General features: G+C 41.9%; 1 protein-coding gene across 5 annotated transcripts in view; it reads right to left on the reverse strand.

Annotated features, from left to right (window-relative positions):
* ACAP2 (ArfGAP with coiled-coil, ankyrin repeat and PH domains 2) overlaps positions 1-11,535 on the reverse strand; it is a 116,090-nt gene extending 104,555 nt beyond the window's left edge. For 3 of the 5 annotated variants that reach the window (XM_081138556.1, XM_081138559.1, XM_081138555.1), the window contains exon 1: positions 11,183-11,535. In XM_081138556.1, the coding sequence (XP_080994682.1) occupies positions 11,183-11,235 (53 nt within the window). In that variant the 5' untranslated portion in view covers positions 11,236-11,535. The remainder of the gene's footprint in view (positions 1-11,182) is intronic. The other 2 variants (XM_081138558.1, XM_081138557.1) reach the window with 2 other exon arrangements.
* Positions 11,536-25,377: the final 13,842 nt, after the last annotated feature.

Genomic DNA, 25,377 nt, shown 5'->3' on the forward strand with positions numbered 1-25,377 from the left:
CTTCACAACAGTATGAGGACTGTTTCCCTAAAGCTTTCCCAACAATGAGAACTTTGACAGAGAAAAGTAACTTGCTTTAACTTTAAATATTCAGTCTTACTGCACCTTAATAACTTTCTTCATCATGATTTCCAAGGCACTTTTGGACACCATGTATAGCAGACTGTATTTTCCAAAGGGGCCACACATGGTCTTCTGCAACACGACCTTGCCATTCTACCATCAAGATGCAGAGTCTGTTTTTCTACCTCCTTGAATCTGGGTGACCCCTGTGACTGCTCTAACACAATACAGTAGAAATAATGTTTCGCCTTTCCCAAGCTTAACCCTTAGCTGGCCTGGCAGCTTCAACTTCCTGTCTCTTAAAAATGAGCTGTCATTAAGTGTAACCACCCTAACACTAACATGGCCCAGAAAGATGAGATGCCATGTGAAGAAAGGACAGAAAAACCAAGTAGCACCAGAGCATCAGACATGTGAATGAACAAGCCCTTATGAAAGTGAATCTTCCAGCCTCAGCCACCCAATTGTCAAAACATGGATCAGAGATGAACCATCCAGCCAAGACCTTTCCAGACTCCTGACTCACCAATCATGAGCAAAATAAAATGGTTATTTTAAGTCACTAAATTTTAGGTTGGTTTTTATGAGCAATAGATAACCAGAACAGGATTTAAAGTAAATAATGATAAAGCCCGGCAGGGCGTGGCTCAGCGGTTGAGCGTCGACCTGGGATCCAGGCGATCGGGGTTCGATTCCTGGTCAGGGCACATGCCCGGTTGTGGGCTTGATCAATGACTCTCTCATCATTGATGTTTCTATCTCTCTCTCTCCCTCTCCTTTCCTCTCTCTGAAATCAATAAAGATATATTTAAAAAAAAAAAAAAAAAAGAAAAAAGTAAATAATGATAAAAATTTTAAGATCATATATCTGCAAATCAATGTGTATTTCAAAGGTTACCTTAGAAAAACACAATTATTCCAATGATTTTGGAATTGCTAAAAGCATCTTAAGAACAATTATTTTATAATCACTTAAAGGTCCTTTCTTATACATATATTTTCAGATATCTCATTCTGAGTCAGGTGGTTCAGGGACAATAGTTTCAAAAAGACTATTAGATTTTCTAAGTAGACAGTCAACTGAAAAATTAAGAATTTATCGAGGTGACAGGATATGAAACCTTTTTTACTTTTGTATACAACTATGACAAGCATTAATTCTCTGAATAGTTCAGTTTATAAAATTAAATATAATATTTCCTGAGAAACCTCATATATAAATATTCTGGTAGCCTAGAAATAGACTAGTCATGGAATCTCAAGAATGATGACAACTACCCAAGAGGACCTAAAGATTTTGGTTTGACTTAGTTACAATTAAGTCCTCACTTAACATCATCAATAGGTTCTTGAAACTGCAACTTTAAGTGAAATGTATCACAAAACCAATTTTACCAGAAGTTAACTGATAACAAGAGTTAAGTTCCTACAGCATATTTTTGGTCACAAAAACACTGAACTTTTAAATAAAGACTCAAAACACTTCTAATTAAACACTGAAATAAATGTGAGCTGTACATGCATTTAAGAAAGATGGATAATCGGGTGATCACTTCATAAGTTATAAAAATGTCTAATCATGGGGTTGTACACCTGAAACTAACATAATATTGTCTGTCAACCATAATTTAAAAATAAAAAATACTTTTTAAAAAAGAAAGATGAATGAAAATAAGTAAGATCATTATTTTCGAACCTGCTTATTCCAGTTCAGGGTCACAGGTGGCCAGAGCCTATCCCAGCATCTCGGCGCAAGGCAGGAATCAACCCTGGAGAGGGCACCCTTTTATCACAGGGTGCACTCAAACACACCCACACCAACTCAGACTAGGACAACTGAGTCATGTAAATTCACCTCACGTGCACATCTTTGGGCAGTGGAAGGAAACCAGAGTAAACCCATACAGACATGGGGAGAACATTCAACAGGGAATCGTGGTTTTTCCCCTCATCAACGCTATTACAAATCCACATTGAATGAATCAATGTTATTTAAGGATCTGCTATACTACGTTATGAAAGAAAATTTAAACAAGCCCTAGCAGCTGTCTCGTATTAGTTACAGTTTTGAAATTCATCAGTAATAGAACAGGAAAATTCCTAAAATAAAAGTTATAGTATGATATGTGAAAATGAAGAATGTATGACTATTTCATGAAAGTATTTTTTGGCTCTAAAAGTCTATACCTGAACTATTATGTGCGAGGAATTGCGCTGAGAATGAAAGGATACAAGGATACAAAGACACTTGTGGTCTCTGTACCAAAGAGTTTATAATCTGAAAGGAAGAATGGAATGGTATCATATATGTTTGTAAGGTAAAATTACAAAAAGCTAAACAGAACTGCCAATTCAATTTAACAGCGTCACTTGGGCATCTACTTAAGTACAAAAACAGAACTCTTAATTTTTAACAAAAACCTTTTCTTCCCTTGCCTTCCCCTTATTAGTAAATAATACCTCATCTACCCAGTTGCTAAAACCAAAAATGTTTTTTTTCTTCTCTATAAAAATTCAATAGCAAATCTTATTGATTCTACCACAAAAATTATCTCCACTATCTTCCTAGTCATCGCTTGCCTGGCCAAGCCAAATAAGTAGTTTCCTGTAATGGCTTCCTTAACTGGTCTTTCCACGTCCACTTCCACAGCTCTACAACCCATTTTCAAAATATTTTTTAAATATAAGCCTTATCATTTCTCACCATTGCTAAAAGCTTTCTAATGGCTTCCTATTGCACTAATCATAAAATCCAAACTTCTTACTATGGATAACTTATAAAGCCTAACATGATCTGGTCCCTACCTATCTCTCTGAAGTTATCTCCTGCCATTCTTTCTCTTGCTCACTCAGCTTCAGCCACATTGGCCTTCTTTTTGTTCCTTGAAGATCAAGTTCCTTCCCACCTCAAGTCCTCTGATCTTTGATCCATCCTCAAGCTTCTCCCTCCCTCTGGTTCCACACCTATGGCACCAGTGATCAACCTTTGCATTGTTAACAGGAAAACAAACTTCACGGGATTCCTGATGCAAATGACACATTACATCACTACCTATGAGTTTTCTTGCCAAAAATGTTTAAACTGCATCTAACTAGAGGAAACATACAAATTCAGAAAGTGGGATATTCTACAAGATAATTTTTCTACACTCATCAAAAAAGTAACATAAGATTGTTAGTTATCATATTATCTATAATCCAGAAAAGTGGGGAAACAACACATCCAAAACAGGAATAAGCCATAAGTGTAATGCCATAACATCTTCATAGAACATATAATGCAACCATATTTTAAAATCATACCTTCCCAGCAATATTGAAAATTTATAACGTATTATTAAATAAAAAATAGCAAAGCGCCAGGCTGGTGTGGCTCAGCAATTGAGTATCAACCTATGATCCAGGAGATCGCGGTGCGATTCCCAGTCAGGGCATATGCCTGAGTTGCAGGCTCGATCCCCAGTCGGGGACATGAAGGAAGCGGCCAATCAATGACTCTCTCTCATCCTTGACGTTTCTATCTCTCCCTCTCCTTTCCTCTCTCTGAAATCAATAAAGACATACTTTAAAAAAAAAAAAAAAAGGCAAAGCTACCAAAAATTTGCACTTTGATTATAAGAAGGTAATATGTAAATTAATGAACCTTTGGTAATGTTGCAATCCAGCTGAGTTAAGACTTTGGGGGATGTTAGAATGGGGTAAATATATTTTGCAGGTAGAACAGAGGTGAATCTTTGGGAACCAGAGGGTGGAATGCAGTAGACAGAATAATGGCTGCCCAAGGATGTTTACATTCTAATCCCCAGAATTTGTGAATGCCTTAGGTGAATTAAGGCAGTAGACAGAATTAAGGTTGATAATCATCTGATCTTGAAATAGGGAGATTATCCTGGAATTATCTGAATAGGCCCAATGTACCCATAAGTGAAAGAGGGAAACAAAAGAGAGGTTACAGTCATCGCTGGCTTTGAAGGTAAAAAAGCCAAGGAATGTGAGCAGCCCCTTTAAACTAGAGAAGGCAAAAAATAAAAGATTCTCCCCTGGGCATGCTCTAGACAGGAGTGTGTCCTCACAACACCTTGATTTTAGCTGAGTGAGACTATGTTGAAACTCTGACCTCCAGAACCGTAAGATAATAACTTTGCATTGTTTTAGGCCACTAAACTTAGGATAACTTGTTATAGCAGCAGTAGAAAACTAATAAAAGCTATTCCATGACTAGAGTAAGCTGATCATCTGCTTTTCTATCTACCTAACAAAGGAAAGAGTGAACTCTCTCTCTGGAGAAAGACAGCATCATCCAGGGCATCTACAATTTTTCATATATAATGTACAGCATTAAATAAAAAACTGGGCCCACCAAAAGAACTTAAAAAAAAAAAAAAAAAGAAGCAAATAAGAATAGATCCACAGATAATCTAGATTTTAGAGAAGGACTAAAAGTGGTCATACTCATGAAGCTACAGAAAACATGCAAGAAACAGATAAAAAGTTAGCAATTTCCACAAAAGAACAAGAATCTATAATGTCTTGACTTCTGGTCAAGATGGGGGTATAGGTAAATGCGGCACTCACGTCCTCTTGCAATCACATCAAAATTAAAACTGAACTACAGAGCAACCATTATTCAGAACTGCCTGAAATTTGGCTGAATGGAAGTCCTACAACTAGGGAATTAAAGAAGAAGCCACGTGGAGACTGGCAGGAGAGACGGAGACATAGAACAGAAGGGTCCCACACCTGTGTGTGGAGGGTAAAAACTGAAAGGGTATCAGGCGGGTCCCAAACCCATGTGTGGAGGGTAAAAACTGAGAGGGTATCTCAGCTGCAGAGGTGCCCCAAGGAGCAAGGGGTCCCAGCCCCACACCAGGCCCCCAGCCCAGGGCTCCAGGGCCAGGAAGAGAAGTCCCCATAATTTCTGGCCATAAAAACCAATGAGGGCTGAGGCTGAGGGAGACAGAGGGCTGCTGGAGTCCCAGGCAGTTCCTCCACACAGGGAGTTACTCAGACTCACTCCCTCTGAAATCTACCGCCAGGGCAGCAGCTAGAAAAGCACCAGAGGCATACAGGGAACTGAACTGTCCAACATTAGGGCAAGAACTGGGGGAGCAGCTTTCGCCCAGACAGAAAAGCTAACAGAGGTCATTGTTCCTTTGATGAGCCCTCCCCCCACAACAGAGCCACAGACAGATACAGTATCTGAGACTCCATCAACCTGGCTTACCCAGCTGATTCCCTGAGGCCCTGCCCCACACAACTTTCAGGCCCACCCAAGCTGTGTCCAGTTGCTTTTCTATATAAATGGCCTGTCTTGGCTCATACTTCAGATTTTCCTAACATCTCTCAAACAAGCAACATCTGGCCTCACTGTGCCCTGTACCTCTCGCTAAGTGACCCGAGGCCCAGAACTAGCAGCAGCAGGCCCTGGTTCATAGCTTGGCCTTACCTGGGCACCTCCAGCCCAGCAGAAGTAGCAGCCATCTGCAGATCACCTTGTAGCTCATGCCAGGTAGCCCAGGGGAGAACAGATGGCAGCTGACCTCGGCCTGCAAGTCCTGGGAGGCCCAAGAGCCAGCACAGCCAGTAGATAGCTTCAGACCACGTCGAAGCATCACCCCCAACCACCTTCACAAGTGACACACTCAAGGGGCACTGAGTGGGCACCAGAGCCCAGCTAAAGTAAGTTCTGCTCTGTGGGGTGGGCCCATGCACAGATGATCCTTCACGGTGGTCAGAGGTTGGTGGTCGGTGGTCGCAGCCAGTCCTTGCAACTGATCAACCAGAGGGTAAATCCCTCCCATAGACATGCCAATAGCAATCAGGGTGCAACTACAACAGGAAGGTATATACAGCCTCTGGGATTGGGGATAAGGGGCACCTCAGGAGCTCATCTTGTAATCTTATAGGAAGACAAGAACCCATACACAACCAGCTGGCCCTAGGCAGACCCGTGAAGGGCCAGGTCCCCTTTCTGATAACATAATGAAGAATAATTTACAAGGAATCAACAGCAGAGTAGATGAAGCCAAGAATAAAATCAGCAATTTGGAATATAAGGAAGAAAAAAACACCCAATGAGAACAGCAAAATGAAAAAAATCCAAAATAATGAAGACAGTATAAGGAGCCTCTAGGACAACTTCAAACATACCAACATTTGCATCATGGGGGTGCTGGAAGGAGAACGAGAGCAAGAAATTGAAAACCTATTTGAAAAAACAATGACAGTAAACTTCCCTAACCTGGTGAAGGAAATAGACATACAAGTCCAGGAAATGCAGAGTCCCAAAAAAGATGAACTCAATGAGGTCCACACGAAGGCACACCATAATTAAAATGCAAAAAGTTAAAGACCAAGAGAATGTTAAAAGCAGCAAGAGAAAAGCAGTTACTTACCTACAAAGGAGCTCCCATAGACTATCAGCTGATTTCTCAACAGTAATGTTGCAGGCCAGCAGAATTGGCAAGAAATATTCAAAGTGATGAAATGCAAGGACCTATAGCCCTGGCCGGGTAGCTCAGTTAGTTAGAACATCGTCCTAACTAACTTCTTCATCCTGATACACCAAAGTTGAGGGTTCAATCCCTGGTCAGGGCACATACAAGGATCAACCAATGAATGCATAGATAAGCAGAACAAAAAATCAATGTATCTCTCCCCCACTTTCATCTCTCTCTAAAATCAATAAAAAATAAATCTTTACAAAAAGAAAAGCAAGGATCTACAACCAAGATTACCCAGCAAAGCTATAATTTAGAATGGAAGAACAGATAAAGAACATCTCAGACAAAAAAAAGCTAAAGGAGTTCAATAACACTAAACTATTATATGAAATGTTAAAGGGTCTTCTTTAAGAAGGAAAAAAAAAGATAAAAAATATAACAAGGATCATATCTGAAATATAACCTCCAAAAAACAACCTTCAGAATAGTGTACAATAAACATTGTTAAGGATAAAAAATAAATGTATCCGATAAGGACTGAAGTGTTTGAAGGCTCGCTAATGCCATTTTTATTTTTGAGTACTGTTTGGACCAAAAATCTTTCATAATTCAGAAAGCACTAAGTAATCCAACTTTGTTTCAAGCAAAATCTTCACTTTCTAGTGAACCATGATTATATAAAGGAAAAGCAAAATTTTTATTAAAATTTTATAATATTTTAAAAAGCAACCCCACATACAACTTATTGCCCAAACAAGTTCAAACTTCTTCAACAAAGGTTTGTCAGAATGGAAACTCTCTGCCCTGGCCAGTGTTGCTCAGTAGTTAGAGCCTCTGCCTGAGCACCAAAGGGTCTCGACTTTAATTCAGGTCAAGGGCACATACCTGAATTGCAGGTTCATCCCCATCCCAATGGGCACGTGCTGTAGGCAACCAATCAATGTGTCTCTCTCACAATGATGATTCTCTCTTTCTCTCTCCCCCTTTTTCCCTCCCTCCCTCAGCCCTCCTTCGCTCCCTCCCACTCTCTCTAAAAATCAGTGGGAAAAAATAAAAAAAAGGAAATTTCCCACCTTAAAAAAGTACACTTAGACACATTTACTTTCTTGTAGATTGTTAGATGACAAAACGTTTGCCCAGCCAGCATGGCTCAGTGATTGAGCATCAGCCTATGACCCAGGAGATCAAGGCTCAATTCCCTATCAGGGTACATGCCCATGTTGAAGGCTCCATCCCCAGTAGGGGGTGTGCAGGAGGCAGCCAATCAATGATTCTCTCTCATCATTAATGTTTCTTTCTCTTTCTTTCTCTCTTCTCTCCTCTCTCTCTCTCTCTCTCTCTCTCTCCCCCTCTCCCTTCCTTTCTCTGAAATCAATAAAGACATATTAAAACAAAAACAACAACAAAAACACTTTAACCTTTAGAAGGGTTTTTTTAAAAAACTAAAAAGGCAACCCAAAATTACAATGAAATGTGCCTTTCAATCTAAAGAGAAACAAAAAAGGTCTTTGGAATGTAAAGTAACTATTAACTTTATTCAAATGAATAAAGACAATGTTACAATTGCAAGATCCTTCTCCCCCTATTTTAACCAGTCCTCCTCTGGTTTTCCTTATCAATTTAACAGGAAAATTAATGTTTAAAGCTAGAACACTGGTGAAATTTTTCTTCAACAAGATCTGCCTTTTGCATTAATTCTAAAACACCCAAGGCAGTTATGTCCACATTCCAGACTTAAATGCCACAAGATTCTTTTGTGAATTAAAAAAAATAGGTATTAACTTAAAACCAGCACAACATATCAGGACACTACAAGGAATACATAGGGCAGCTGCCCTCCTATCAAAAAACAAGCTCAGCCCTCACAAATCTTCTGTTGTTATGGAAGTTTCAATACATCATTCATAAAAATGCATAATACTCTCAAAAATCAATTTTCTCTTACACATAAGCATGTGAAAATAAAGACTTCTGAAATACTCTTTTCAAATGCTATAGAAATCTACTTAGTAATGGGATTATAGAAAAACTTTTAAAAATTAGGAATGTGAATGATGAGACCTTTATTTCTTGGCATTCTTCCCTCTATTGCAAACCTAATCTAGTCTCAAAAATATATACAAGATATTGGAGTTCTTTGAATTTTGGTTTTTCTTCCCAAATTGCAGCCAACAATAATTGGAATACTGGAAATAACTCTTGAAAATCTCAAATATCTTAATTAAAATAAAATACTATATTCAAATTTAACAAAACTTCACTATAATATTCCACATAACTTAATCAGTATCTTTACCTTTTATTTTATATTCAATGATTCCTTTATGTCAAAAGCAAAGATATGCCCTGGCCTGTGTGGCTCAGTTGGTTGGAGCATCATCTCGTGCACCAAAAGATCAAAGGTTCAATTCCCGGTCCCGGCACATACCTAGGTTTCAGCTTCCATCCCTAGTCAGGGCAAGTGCAGGAGGCAACCGATCAATGTATCTCTCTCACATCCATGTTTCTCTCTCTCTTTCTCTCTCTCCCCCTTCCTTCCTTTCTAAAATCAGTAAAATAAAAGATACATGGTTTGTGACCAACACCAGTGGCTAGCTTTCCAAGTCACTTCTCTCAACTTTTTTTAAAAAAAATCAAATTTAAAATGTGGAAGAAATTGCACACAAAGCCATATTCTCTAGGAGAAAAATGCTGTGATTATTGCATTAAAAAAAAAATAGCTGACTCATATTAATAAAAATTTCACAAAAAGCAGAACTTTATGAGGTACACTTTAAAAATTTCATTTGCCACACAGTCCTGGAATCTAACCTGTAAAGCTCTCCTACACAATCCATCTGTGTCTCCAGAGTCCTTCAATTCACACAGAACATGAGTGTTTCAAAAACTTATACCAACAACAGCAGTCAAACCAGGTGCAGCTTTTTGCAAGCAATAGCCCTAAACTCCAAATAAAATTAACAAGACCCTGGCGGAGTAGATACAGTTGGTCAGATATGCCAAGATTGCGGTTGGATCCTCCCTCAGGGCACATACAAGAATCAACCGATGAACTCATGCAACAAGTCATTGTTTCTTTCTCTCCCTCCCTCCCTCCCTTCCTCTTTCTCTCCCTAAAATTAACTTTAAAAATTTTTTTAATTAACAACAAAACAAAAATCAAAAGTTCAAAACCAGAAAGTGTTCTTAAATTTTCTCTTAGAAGTAGGAGTTCCTTAGTTTTACAATACTTTGCTTTTCAGTGAAAAAAGAACGGGAAATCTAATTAACAGTGATAAGGATGAGAACAGTTAGTTCCCAGGCAGAGGATGCAAGAATTTACAACGCAGGCTGGACCTAGAGATATATCTCTCTCTTTCTCACACACACACACACACACACACACACACACACACGCAGAATTTACAACGCAGGCTCGACCTAGAGATATATCTCTCTCTTTCTCACACACACACACACACACACACACACGCAGGCTCGACCTAGAGATATATCTCTCTCTTTCACACACACACACACACACACACACACACACACACCACACCACCCCCCAATGCTCTGGGAAGCTTTCAAGAAATGTCACTACCTAATGAAAGTTTTAAGGCCTTATTTTTTTTTTTTACGGCCTACGGACAGTCCTAGTCCTGTAAATGCACTGTAAAATACAACCTAGCAAGCTCCATTCTCCAAGACAATTCAAGAGTTTCCTACGACGCCCGAAGCGGAAAGAGCATGTACTCTGGCCACCCTCGGGGCTGCCGCCTGGCACCCAGGAGGGAGGGCAGCCCATGAGAATGCGAACGCCACCGCGTCAGTTGATGTGACGGATCCGCTGGGCGCATCCCACTGTGATCCGGGGCCCTCCCGGGCCGACGCTGCTGGAAGCGGAACATAACCGCAAACTTCAGAGTCCTCCTATTTCCGTTCTCAAAACAGAATGCCCTGTTTTCTCCTACACCTCATCCCTCAACCCAATACCCCCCGACAGCGGTGCCCCCTTCAAAAAAAACCTTAAGTGGACAGCAAAGCAGAGAGTCTCCGATCAGAGTCAATAGAACGTGTTCGGTCAAAGCGCTCCAACCCCCGACTCCGGTGCAAATCACCCGCCAGCGCCTTCCTGAGCCCCTGCGGCTGGGGGTAAGCAAGCAACAGAAGTGGGCGTCCCAGTTCGCCCCCCCCCCACTTCCTCCCCGGGGTAAGAGGAGCGGAAAAGCGCAAAGAGGAACTAGGTGAACTGCAAGGGTGCCCTGCAAGCTCTCTTCAAGATGGGGTGGGGTGGGGGTGGAAACGACGGAGCGGAAGGAAGGGGAAAGGATGAGCTACAAGAAGAAGGGGACGAGAGCGCGCGCCAGAAAAGGGCACGAGTCTTCGCGTACGCGGTGCACCCCAGTCCTCGGAGTAGAGCGGGTGCGCCCGGCCTCTGGATCGCTTCGCCCCGGGCAGAGGGCGAAGGGGGATGAGGAGGCAATGTCCTCCTCCCGGCCAGCCTCGCAGCTCAGGAAGGATCGGTCAGAGCCGCAGTGCCTTCGCCGGGTCGGGAGCGGCGACAACAGCCGCTCGCCCCGTCGAAAGGCGCGGGCTGCGGGGCCCACAGCGCGTTCAGCGGGCGGGCTTTCACGGCCCCACCACCGGGGGAGGCAACCCCGGCGTGACGCCGGCCCGGCCGCGCCAGTTACCTGAAACGGGGCGAATCCTTCAGACACTCCTCGAAATCCACCGTCATCTTCATCTGCCTTTGCCTCCGCCTCGCCTCGGCGGCGGCGCTGGAGGAGCCTAAGGAGCCGCGGGAGTGGCTGCGCTGGGTACCCAGACGGCTACGGCAGGCGCACGGCAGGGACTAGCGCTACGCTGAGGTGAGCAGGGCGCCTGGCCCGAGGGTCATAGCAGCCGCGAAGACCGCGGCCGCAGCGACTGCTAGTCAGGCCCCAGTCCGGCCCCTCTTCCTCCCACCCCCAGCACAGCGCCGGCCTCAGGGAAACGGCCGGGGAGTGACAGCCTCCGCCAGCCAGCCACAAACCCAGCGGCCAATGGGCGGGGCTTCCGGCAGCACCGCCTGCGGGCGCCCAGGCAACGCACCTGAGCGACGATCGCGCGACCCAATGAGCAGAGGGACCGTGAATGCCTTCTAGCCACATGCGTTCCGGAGGGCCAACCCGGATGCACTGGCGTCGCTAGGCGGGACGAAGCGGTTGCTGGGAGGCCAGCAGCTGAGGCTCCTTGGGAAGGAAGTCACGTGTCCGCGCGCCGCGCTTCCCTAGGAGCCCCGCCTCTTTTCCAGCTTCTCCAGCCCCGCCCTGCTGAGCTGCCAACGCGGGGGAGCCGCCTCCTGCAGGTCTGAGCAAGGAGAGTTGCTTTTTAAAGAGCTTTGGGAGAAATCTGAAGAGGTTGGAAGAAATTATAAAAGGAAGATGTAGGTTAAGCCATCGATTCCTTTCAGTTTAAAGAAACCGAGGTCAGGAAAGGAGCGAGGGTAAAAGTTAATGATAAAATCCGTCTTTCAGTGATTGGCTTCATTGCTTAATTGGAAATATCTCCCATGTATATATTTTTCTATAGCCAGAGCCTGCTTCCTGAAGGAGCTGGCATTTAGGGTGGGCACGGAAAGATAAGAAGGATTCAGACAGGCATGAGAGGTAGGGCGTTGCGTGTGGAGGAACCGTTCTCGAAACCACAGAAGACGTTCCTCCCTACTGACGCCTTTCTCTCGGTAGCCTTCGCCAGTTCTAAGATGATAGGGTTCTGAAAAGCAGACTCACTCCAACTTGCAACACCTGCACCATAGATACATTATATTTAAATGTATATTTTTTAAACCGAACCTAAAAAGCATAGGCGTATCCATAAACATGCACACCTAGGGTGTTCTAACAGCGCAGTGGCTCTGAGCAAGAATCTGGAGGCAAACTCCCTGGATTTACCTCTTCGCTTTCTCACTGTAAAAGGTAACACCACTGATCCAACAGAATTGCCCTGAGGCTGAAATAGATAAGACCTCTAAAGGTACTAAAGACAGTGCCACATAGTACTCATTCAATAAATGTTGACTCTTACCATAATTGTACCACTTTTTTCTTCAGTGCCATAATCAGTGGTTAGGTTTAAGCCTTCTCACTTCTACTGCCTAAAGTCTTATATAACCCTTTGACCATCTGGCTAACTATAGAGCATGAGGGTTTGTTGCTTTTCATAACCTATGGTTATATCTTGTTCTCTTTAGCACTTTTAGGAATTAACAGTATAATTTTGAGACATTTCAAAGAATACACAAGCTTTATAAATATGTCTTCTTTGGTTATAAACTTGGTTTCTCTTTTTTAATTGACTTGCATATTCCTGGAATCCACACAGCTTCTCTTGATAACTAGAAACTATTGACAGTTAAAGGTTGTGCCCTCAGACACTTTAATCAATCAAGCCAGCCTCTTCTAGATTTGTAACTTCTATTGCAAATTTAGAAATAGTTAGCCAATTCTACATTTAATTGAGTTCTTGATGTATAACAATTAATCTGTATATACAATAACTTATTGTTTCAGTGCTTCAACACAGTGTAACCTTTTGGAAGATGCCTAAAGTGACACTTTGGGATTCAAATTAAAATTCAACTACATGACACTATCAATGCAACTAAGCTAATTACCAAATAAACATTTTTCTGTGGATGGCATTAAATTTACATAAACCCATTTAATGATAGCAATTTCACAATTTTTTTTCCCTCTGCCCCATGGTAAAGCAAGATGTCAATGGTAAGATATGTCCTAAATTAAGAAATATTGCCCTGGCCGGTGGCTTATTTGGGTGGAGCATCATCCCATACACCAAAATATTTTGGGTTCAATTCTGTAAGGGCACATACCCAGGTTGCAGGTTCGATCACTGGTCAGGGTAAGAACAGGAGGCAAACAATCTCTCTCCCTCTCTCTCTTTCTTTCTCTCTCAAATCAATAAAAATATACCCTCTAGTGAGGATTTTTAAAAAGAAGAAGAAATATTAAAAGTGGGGCAGGGTAGGAATCCCAAAGTGTCGCAGGTCATAAATATAAGTTTCAGAGCCACTCTGCAACTTCTGCCATATATTTCTCTTTTAAAAAATATGTTTTTATTGATTTCAGGGAGAGGAAGGGAGAGAGAGAGAGAAACATCAATGATGAGAGTCATTGATAAGCCCCTCACTGGGGATGGAGCCCGCAACACCAGCATGTTCCCTCACCAGAAATTGAACCATGACCTCCTGGTTCATAGGTCAGTGCTCAACCACTGAGCCACGCTGGCCAGGCGGCTATATATTTCTTTTCTTTTTTTCTTTTTAATACATCTTTATTGATTTCCAAGAGAGGAAGGGGGGTGGAGAGAGAGAGAGAGGGAGAGAAAGAGAGAGAGAGAAATCAATGATGAGTCACTGTTCAGCTGCCTCCTGCATGCTCCCGACTGGGGATCAAGCCCACAACCTGGGCATGTGCCCTGACCCAAAATCGAACCATAATCTCCTAGATCATAGGTCGATGCTCAACCGCTGAGCCACACCAGCCAGGCTGCTCTATATTTCTTGATGTATCCTTTTAACCTATGTTCCTGGAGCTTATCCCTTTAATCTGTCTCCCAATTCTCAGATCCCAGGAGGAAATCTGATTAGCCCAATTGATTTCTTCAGGACAAGTCACCCAGTGTTGTGGCAAGCCCCGTAGTGGGGTGGGATCCCTGGAATTAATAATTTGTACAGGAATGGGGGTAGGGATGGGAGCTGCAGACAGCTGACTAGTAGACAAGGTGGTGTCCGTAAAAGAGGATGTTGATGGTTGGGCCCCATAAAACACATCTATTAAACTTTCACGTTCATCTAGGACTTTGGCCTCTGACTCACAATCCTCACCCCAACTCCTACCATTAATTAAGGTGATTTCAACCTTCATTTGTTCTTTCATTCAATAATATCCAGTGAGCATGTACTCTGGCCAGACCCTATAGTAGGTTCGGAGGTTTATGGATGAAATAAACAGCGTTTCCTTTCTAGAGCTTTCAAACCAGAGGGGGAAACATATGATAAGTCCTGGGTGAGGAGTATGCACAGGGAGCTAGTCATACTCTGACAGTCATTTCTCCTGAGGAAGGAAATAGGGTTCTCATATCCCTATAAATATGAGGAATCTTGAAAAGTAAGATCCAACAGAAGGTGAAGAAGGTCTTTCCAAGGACCTTTCATCACAGGGAACTATGTGACTAAAGAGGTAAACAGTGACCAGATACAAAGCGACTTGCCTGCCATGCTAATTAATTTGTATCTTAAGGCAATGGGAAACCATTAGAAGAACTGAGGCCTGGAAGTGATGGGATCTAATTTGAATTTTAAGGATAGTGAAGCAAAGGGGTGGGGCTACCAGGGCTGAGACTAAATGCTGTAAGCAACTTTGAAGTTTTCAACCAAGGCGATTTCAATCAAGAGATAGTTAAGAAATACAAATGAAAGAATCTGCTGGCCAACTGAATGTAAGGAAAGAAAAGGAAAAAAGACCCAACTTTAGGGTGACTCCCTGTTTTAGGTTGGGGTGACTGGTGGAAGGTGGTGCCATTCACATAAAGAAAACATTTATTTCTGTGTCTCAAAATATATCTCTTCCATAAGTCCTTAAATGTCACCCAGAACATTCCATTCACAAGCTCAACCTTGAATGTTTCACATCTCCAAACCCCCAGGACTTTTTATCTCTCAGGCTATTGATATCTGTCTGTTTTGCCTTCCTCCCCCACTTAAACAACACTCTCTGACATGCCTCCGTACCTCTCCCTAGGTCGTTCCCTGGCAATGCCACATACCCAGCACTGGGTCGACCCAAAGATTTCCTTTATATTCCTCACTCCTAGTTGCTGAGCAATACTAGAGACAGTTCATATCTTAGAGCAGTTGGAGTCATTGGAAAACCTTCAGCAGGGGAGTATGATGTGATCTATTTGTATTTTAAAGGGGGCCGGATAGGTAAGAGTTGAAGGCTTTTAAGTCTGAGGCTCCATATCACTGTATTCAATGATATAAGACCTGGATACTCCGTACTCAGGGTTTTCAACTGTCTTTGTATTATTTATCTGTGGCCAAAACTCTAGAGCGCTTGGAACAGTGGTTGTTTCCAAACCTTGCCACCCAGCCTGTGGCCCACCCCTCTCATGATCTGTAGATAATTTTGACTCTTCACAAAGAAGATAGGAGGCCTTAGGTAGGAACACTCTTCCTAGCCCCACACACACACTCACCTGTTTCCTTCCTAGCCCAGCGATCTCAGAGGAAAGCAAGCCTCCTCCTTGTTCTCTGGACCTCGCCCCTTTCATTCTCTGAGAATGGCTCTATCAATTTTCCACTCTTTCTAGGCATCTTCAACCTGTGTCTCAAATGACCTTTCTTTTTCTCTTTGAAGAAAAGGAAAAGATGTAACACCAAAGAGGATCATTCTGTTGTAAGAAAAACTATTTGAGTAACGGGGGGGGGGGGGGGGGGGGGGGGAGGGAAGGGTTCATGATCAGATAGGATGGTTTTGCCCAGAACCAGATGGCTGGCTATCCATGGACCTTGAGAAGGATCTGGAACCAGAGCCTGTAAAGCCTGGATGCTCCCTCACCTCTGGCCTTTCCACACATGTGCTTTGTTCTTCTGCACACCTGAAGTTCATTTCATCTCCCCCTCCAGACTCAGCTTCCAAGAGTACCTAACCAACAAGAGAGAAAGGGTTTTCACTCTTGACCCAAATTCTAAATGTTTTGGGGGAAGCATTGGCCCACCTTGGATGATGTGCCCTAGCAAGAGCCAAGTGACTATAGCCAAGGGGTCAGCCATGTAAAACATAGCTTCCAGAAGCCTGCTCCTATGACCATGCGGATCAGGGATTAGTTAGCATAGAAGGGGAACTTATGAGTTGGATAAATTCCCCTTTGGCTATTGCCAAGTCTCCCTCCATTGCTTTCTGTCTAAGACTGAAGAGCATAGTCTCCACAATTTTCCCTCCTATTCAGTTCACTATCCACTGCATTGTTCTCCACTCCCCACCCAGCCCCACAACTGTTCTCAATAAGGTAACTTTCCAATTGCCAAACCAAAGGACACTTCTCAGTACTTGGTTTTCCTGACATTTTTTCAGCACTGGACACTGTTAACAACTATTTTTACATTGAAAACTCACAGTTCTGTCCTGCTTAAAATTCTTCAAGGTTTAATATCACCTAAATCTATGGTTTTTAAATTTTCCTTATCTTGGAACCCCCCCTTTTTCTTAAAAAAGAAAAAAATTTTCACCAATGCCCACCATCAAATGGACAAAATTGGAGCTGATGTGGTTGCAACAGTGGTGGGAGACCCAATGCCTGGCCACCTGGCCTCACTCCCTATTCCCAGATGCCTCACCAGTGGATTCCAAGAAACACTCATGGCTCCACTGAGTATACTCTGAAAACCACAGATTTGTAGGATAAACTCCAAATTCCTTAATTTCATAACTGCCAGCCTTTCCTACCTTCTTTGTTGCCAGTCTCTCTGCTGCAGATGGGTTCATCCATACATGAAGGAATTCTTGCTGCTTCTGTGCGCTTCTTTCTCAGGCCTACCTTGGTACATGATGTTTCCTCTCCCTGAATGGACCTCCTCCCTTTGTGTTCCTGGTGAGCTCCCATTCATTATTTAAAACTTGGCTTAAATGGAATCTCTTCAGGTACTTGCCTATCACAGTGACATGACTTTTCCTTTGTGTTCTGGTTGCTCTGTCACCCGTTGCACAGAAGTCTGTTAGAATAGAGTTCAGTTCAGTATTATAATTTGAGATTTTTATGACCATAGTCTCCTCAGACCTGGAACTTTTGGGTGGTGACAGTATGTTCTTTTCATTTTTGTAGTTCTAGAACTAGCCCAGTGCCTGACATTTACTGTCTGATAAATGGTGAATACATGTATTTTTTTCTCCTGAAGTGATATTTTCCTATTCAAATCCTCATGATTACTTCTGTACATGTATGTATTTCCCCATCAGATTATAAGCTCAGATAATGATACTTGTATGTTAGGGTGATTGTGACAATTAAGTAAGATATACAAAAACTGGCAAACAATGCCTGACTTATTGATAGTTTTCATCCTGGCTGTATAACAGAACCCCCGTAGAGTTTTTCTGTGTTTGGGGGTTTGTTTATGTGTTTGTTTCAGTATAGGTTCATGAGCCCAACCTATTAAATCAGATTTCCATAGGTGAGGCCTGGGCAGAAGTCCCACAGATGATTCTGATGCCCAGCCTTCATAATTGAAACTAATTACTAGCTAATGTTCATTTTGTAACTCCAGGACCTGGCACAGAGACCAGCAATGTAGTAGGTGCTCACTAAATATAGGTTGAGTTGAAATTGAAGTATATAATGTTTTCAACATTCAAATCATAACATTAAAAATATATATATATCTAGCAAGCCAAGAATTTGAGGTAAAAAGGTAGATTTAGGGGCCCAGACCACAACTTGATTCTTAGTCCCTCACTATTGAGTCTCTACTTCAGTAAACCCTCTGCTGCTCTCCCTTCCTTCCACCCCCTTCCCACCTTCCTGCATTTAGTACATAGAAAGACTTACTCTCTGCCCAACTACAATCTCCATAGATCCCAAACACCAAGGTTTCTAAACGATGGCTTCCTAAGTTCTTGATTTGGCTATGGTCTATGCTGAGAGCTTTCCTAGGGTCTCCCTCTCTCCATAATCACCATATTTAATTGAACTTCAGATCCTGTTAACTGTTTCCCATATAATAGCTCTTGAATTTGTGCCCACCTTCCAAATCTCAATGCCACTGCTTTGGTTCAGGGCTTCACTACCTCTTGCCTGGATTATTCCAAACAACATCCTAACTGGTCTCCTTGCCTGTTATGGACTGAGTTGTGTTTCTACCCAATTTAACACCCAGTACCTGAGAATGTGAATGTATTTAGAGATAGGGCCTGTAAGAAGGTAATTAAGGTTAAATGAGGTCATAAGGATGGGGCTGTAATCTAATATGACTGGTGCCTTTTGAGAAGAGAAAGAGCTATCAGGATGCAAGTGCACACAGAGGAAAGGCCATGTGAAGATACAGATAGAAGGCAGACATCCACAAGCCCAGGAATGAAGCCTAAGAGAAACCAAACCTGCCAACACCTTGATCTTGGAATTTCAGCTTCCAGAACCATAAGAAAATAAATTTCTGTTGTTTAAATCTTACCCAGCTTATGGTATTTTGTTATGGCAGTCCTAGTAAACTAAAAATACACTGCCACAATGTCACCCACTCCAATTTATTCTCCGTACTACTAACAATTATCTTTCTAAAAAGCTAATCTGGTTACATGACTCCCTGGCTCAAAATACTGTGATATCTTACATTGCTTTCTTGGTACAGCACACAGGAGATGCTCTGGCCTTTCTCAGCAGCACCATCTTTTATTCTTGTACCAGCATTTCCAAAACTCCAGTCATACACACCATATCAGTCATGGTCTTTAAGTTTAACAAGCAATAGAAACCAACTCCGGCTAGTTTAAGCAAGAAAGGAATTCCTTACAATGCTGTGAGGTGTTGTATTAGTCTGCTCAAGCTGCCATAACAAAACACCACACACTGTGTGGCTTAAACAACAGAGATTTATTTTCTTGACTAGAAGTCCAAGATCAAGGTGCCAGCAAGGTTGGCTTCTAGTGAGAGCTCTCCCCTTGGCTGCAGATGGCACCTTCTCCCTGTGTCCTCATGTGGCCTTTCCTCTGCTCACATGGAGAGAGGGAGAAACAGAACAAGCTTTCTGGCGTTTCTTATTACAACACAAAATTCTATCTGATCAGGGTCTCACTCTTATAACCACATTTACCCCTAATTACTTCCTGATGTCCCATCTCTAAATACAGCCACACTGGGATCAGGGCTTCAACATATAGATTTTAGGGGGACAGAAACATTCCGTTCTTAAGAGCATTCATAGAAGCTTTATTCATAACAGCCAAAAACAGAACACAACCCAAATACCAATCAACAGGTAAAATGATGAATACAGACGGTTCCCGACTACAATGGTTCAACTTAGGATTTTTGACCTTAAAATGGTGCGAAAGCGATATACATACATTCCATAGGAACTTGCTTCAAATTCTGAATTTTGCTCTTTTCCCAGGCTAGCGATGCGCGGCACCACACTCCCCGCGATGCTGGGCTGTGGCCGTGAGCCCAGCTCCCGGCAGCCCCGAGACCAGGAGGGTGGGCGACTGACACTCTACCGTGTACTGTGTTGCCAGCACCTTTTGGATATTGTGTTTTTTTGTGGTTTTGTACTCCATCACGTCTGCAAAATGCCCATCTGTGTCTCCTGCTGCTGGGGAGAAGGCGAGTACTCGTGAGATAAACTCAAGATGATTGCCCAGCTGCAGGCCAGTGTCCGTGCTCTGGGCATGGCGAAGGTCAGCTGGACCAAGCTATGTTGTGCAGTAGGTTAGTTTTGCATTTTTTGGACTTTATATAAATGATATAATACTATATTTATTCTCCTATAACTTTTTTTTCTTCTTTTTTAGCTCATAATCATGTTTGTGAAATTCACCCATATTAAATAAAGCCTGTAGTTCTAGATCATTCATTTTCACTGCTATATGAATACTCTTCTTAAAATTTTTAAAATTGATTTTAGAGAGAGGGAAAGAGAGAAATATTGATTTGTTGCTGAGAGAGAGAGAAACATCAATTTGTCGTTGAGAGAGAGAGAGAGAGAAACATCAATTTGTTTCCATCCACCCATGCATTTACTGGCTGCCTCCTGCACGTGCCCTGACCGGGGATCGAACCAGGAACCTTGGTGTACGGGGATGAGCTACCCAGCCAGGGCTGAATATTCTTTATTTATTCTCCTATGAACATATGCGTTGTTCATAGTTCTTTCTTTTCAGAAACAATGATGCTATGAGCATTCTTGTCCATGTCTCCCTGTATGCATTTACAGGAGCATCTCCAGGGCCTACACCCAGGAGTGGAATTACTGAGCCATGGGGTTTGCATATCTTCAACTTTGTAAGGTAGAGGTAACTTGTTTGCCAGGTGTTAAACAACTTTGTATTTATTGCCTCCACCCTGTATGAGCTCCTATTACTTCATATCCTCCCTAATACTTGGTGCTGTCAGGCTTTTAATTCTTGCCAATCTAATGGTATAAAAAGCATCTCACTGGACACACACACACACACACATAATTTCCCTGGTTATTAATGAGGTTGAACATCTTTCCATATGCTTATTGGTTATTTATAGTGCCTCTTTTGTGAAATGTCTATTCACGTCTTTTGTCCAATTTTTTAAAAATATCACTGGAGAGTATTATGCTAAGCTAAATAAGCCAGTCAGAAAAAGACAAGTATCACATGATCTCGCTTATATGTGGAATCTAATGAAAATAAACTGATAAACAAAACAGATCCACACACATTGAAACATGCAACAGACTGATGCATTTCAGAGGGAAGGAGGGGAGGGCAGGAACAGATTAATCAAAAAACTTATATGCATAGCCAATGGACAAAGGATAGTGGGGGGAGGGCTTGGGGCGGGAGCAGGAGAAAAAGGGGAACATTTGTAATACTTTCAACAATAAAGATTAAACCTATTAAAAATTAACTTTTTTGCCTTTTTATTGAATTTATTGGGGTGACATTGGTTAATAAGATTGTATAGGTTTCAGGGGTACAATCTATAATACATCATCTGTATATTGTACTGTGTGTTCGCCACCCCAAGTCAAGTCTCCTTCCATCACTATTTATCTCCCCTTTACCTTCTTGTACCTCCCCCTACACCCTTCTTTTTCCCATTTTTTTATTAGTGTCATTTTTTCTTTATGTCTAGATATCAGTCTTTTTTCAATTATATGTGTTACAAATATCTTCTCCTAGTTATGGATATTCTTCTTTTTTGTGGGATCTTTTGATAAATAGAAGTAATTGACTTTAATGTAGTCAAATCTATATTTTCCTTTATGATTTGTGCTGCTTGTGTCTGCAGGAATTCTTCCATACCCTGAGATTCTGAAGACATTCTTTTATAGAATCTTCTAAGTTTTGTTTCTCATGCAAGTCTTTAGGCCCACATGGACTCAATTTTTGTGAATGGTATGAGATAGCTACCTTTAAAGGTATAGTATATTGATAACTAATTGTCCCATTGCCTCAGTGCTGTGCATTGAAAAGCCCACCTAATAGCTCACTTTTTGTTTGTTTACACATCTATCTCCCCCTCCTAGCCCACAAATATTTAGAAGCAACGATGGTGTCTTATTTTTTATGTATCTACTCAGTGTCTAACATAGTACCTTGCACCGTAAACATTCACTACATATATTGTTGGGATTGTTTTTGTGTTCTTAAGCCATAACACCATAGACCACCTGAGTTAGAAAGAACCTAAAAACATTGTTTTGTCCAGCTCCTTTATTTTACTTGTGTGGAAATGGAGGCACAGCAAGAGTAATCTGTGTACTTAGGAGATCACGTGGGGATTTAGTGCCAGAGCCAGGGCTCAGCACACTATTTGCTGTTTCTCCTGAGTCCAGACATCAAATCTAGCTCCACTTACCATGGTCATCCAGCACCTGAACAAAATCATGGCCTGGTCAGCAACTACGGAGGGGACACTGGTACCTGCCACAATGGATAAGAAAAGGATAGGGCATATATACCTATGCATGTTTGCTACAATGTTGTTTCTAGAGAAAAAGAGGATATAGCCTAAATTTTTACCAATATGTTAGTTAAGTCACAATATATCCATATGGTAGAACATCATGTAATATAATTTCTTAGAAAAAAAAGGAAATAAGTTCAATGTTAGCAATAACTATTTGTTTCTTTACTCCTTTATGCAATCTCTCCTTTTAAAAATAAACATGCATTTATATTTTATAATTGGAAAAAAAATTTTTTTGCACCTGTTATTACAAGAAAAGTGGATCCTGGAGAGTTTCAAATTTTGTCTGTTTACTTTATTTATATCCTGCATATCTCATGAATTAAAAAAAATAAATAATAAGGCAGTTAAAATGAAATTTTTTAAAAATGAAAACCTTATGGGGAAGAGAGTAAAAAGTTATGCCAAGAACAAGTTTTTTGTTTTTGTTTGTTTGTTTGTTTGTTTTACAAGATTAAAAATACACTGTTGTGTTGTTCTAATTAACTGAGAAAAGAACTCATACCAGTATGTCAGGAAAGAGAAATATTTTCCTGAGTTCCAAGAGGAATTTAGACAAGCTTAATTTCTATTCCTATTACCTATTAGCCAACTAACGTGCACTGCCACTCAAACCTCTCTTTAATGCTGAATCCGTGGCTTTGAAAGTGCTTACACACGAGGAGGTGGCATTATCACAAGGACATTTTGGTACCTCCTTTTAGTGGCATCAAAACATATACCCTATTTTCTTTGCTTTTATTATTTTTAAGAAAACTTGGTATTCCTCAATAAGAAAATGAAGGTTTAACCCAGCTGGGAGTGGCTCAGCGGTTAAGGGTCGACCTAGGATCCAGGCGATCGGGGTTCAGTTCCTGGGCAGGGCACATGCCCGGTTGCGGGCTGCAGCCGATCAATGACTCTCTCATCATTGAGGTTTCTCTCTCTCTCTCCCTCTCCCTTCCTCTCTCTGAAATCAATAAAGATATATTTTTTAAAAAAAGAAAGAAAATGAAGGTTTAATCCAAATATTAGGGAACTTTAGTTTTGTTGCTATTGTTTAGGATTTAAATGCTTCAAACGTTTGCACATGCAGTAAAGGGTAGGCTGATGCCAGGGGCTCTCAAGTCTTGGGCGTCCCTGCTTCTCTCCTTATCTACCGAGGGCCACCCACAGCCTCCAGCATGAACACGCTGCTTTTCTTCTGAATCTCGCTTCCCTTCAGCTGCCTCTACACTCTTGGCGGAAGTGCTAGCGAAGTAGACAGCAATAGAAATAAATCTGCCTTCCTTTTCCTCTTCTTTCTCCATGTGATAAAGTTGGTATTGACAGATTAAATCAAGCTATTAACTTGTGTCATTGAAATTAAAAACATTTATTTTTTATCAATAGTAGGAATACAGCCAAATATATCCCTTAATAGAAAAGCCAAGAAGCTACCTACCCCAACTATATGCTAAAATGTTCTGTAGATGCCTCGTTTCTTAATCTCTCGTAATGACAAGATGGCTTCTGGTTGTTAAAAAGGTGGGCGGGGAGGGGGTCAGGGGGAAAGATGATTAATTCTACTTATTTATTAGTTCCTGTCCTACATCATGGTACAGAGCCACCTTACAATATGATTTTTTTTTTAAATGTCTTTTGGACACAGACAATAGAGCGGTGAAGGCCTGGGAAAGGGTGGGAACTGGGTGGAGGGGGGCAGTGGGGGGAAAAATTGGGAGAGGGGAACATCTGTAATACTCTCAACAATAAAGATTTTTTTAAAAAATAGGTTTTGTTTCACCAGAGGGAAGTATTCATTGTGATGTTGACATTACTAATAACCTTTTGCACCAAAACAATACTTGCCAAAATGCTGTAAATCCAGAGCTACATATTCAAAACACTCACCGTATGTGCTATGGGAATGCAAGGGAAAGGGTGATGTTGTAAGTTAGTAAAAACAGCCAGAACAAGGAATGAACTGTTAGAAAAGGGGCAGAGTCCTGGAGTACAAGGGGTTGGCCTCCCACCCCCACCCTGGGGCCCCAGTGCCTCAAAGTATGATGCTGTTCAATGCACTGTGCTTTCTACATGATTGGTCACAAGACAGCTAAATTCAAAGAACAGAAATTGTCCAGCTCCCCAGGTCCCAGCCATCACTATTCTAGTTCCTCATAGTTCTGACTCCCAGCTTTCTTACCTCTAGAACATTTGTTAGAGCAAAACTAGTAGGTGGGCTAGTGTCAGTCGCATGCTGCCACTGACAAAAGGGGTGGAAGCACCACTCGCATTGGTTACATTGCTCTACACATATAATTAGCCAGAGTCAACCCTCCCCTCCACCCATGGAGCAGCTGGCCTGCCAGGCAACTTCTGGCAAAGAAGTTCTGCAGAGATGATAATCGGGCATGTGGGAACCTCCAATATTCTGATGTACATACCAGCCCTCACAGCTCTCCTCATCTGATTCCATAATTGGCAGCCGAAAGGGGGCAGGGTGGGCAGGGGGACTGCACTGAGCTGTTGGCAGCTTGTGGATGTGACTCTCAAAGGCAGCGGAGGTGGGTGGCACTGTGGAGATAACAACTCACACCTCCCATTCTCCCTCCCACTCCCGAGCTTGGAAACACAAGGTACTGTGGGATCCGGACTCAGCCTCCTGCAGCTGTTCTGCTATGGCTTGTGCTTTGCCAACTGCTTCCTTGGGGCTGTCCTTTAAGGAGTGGTTGGGGTTTGCCTTTTAACTCACTATGTATCAGCAAGACATTTGGCCACACACCCAAACAGGGAGGATTTCCTGCAGATAGAGTCATAATTTTACAAAGTCATGAGAACCTTAAAGATTCTGGGAGAGACTCACCCAGGGTGACACTGCTAGCCTGCAGAACAAGAATTAGAACAGGTCCCATGAAACAGTCTCTCAAACTCGTGAAACCATATTTGATCCATGGTCAGAAATATACTTTATAAGCTAACCAATGCGTGCAAGCATAACATACAGGTATGTGAGGATAAATATATCCACATATGTAATTAAAACAGAAATGGCACGCAGTATTACCCTTCCCAAATGCTATGCTCCATTTTTATTACTGCTTCCTAAAAGCTGTTTTTGACCCACAAAATTGGTCTATGATCACATAAGCAAAGACTCCTTGTGTTATTTCATACTGAACCATCTAACTCACTTTGAACTACG

The sequence above is a fragment of the Miniopterus schreibersii genome (assembly GCF_964146895.1).
Source record: "Miniopterus schreibersii genome assembly, chromosome: 5".
Classification (NCBI taxonomy): domain Eukaryota; kingdom Metazoa; phylum Chordata; class Mammalia; order Chiroptera; family Miniopteridae; genus Miniopterus; species Miniopterus schreibersii.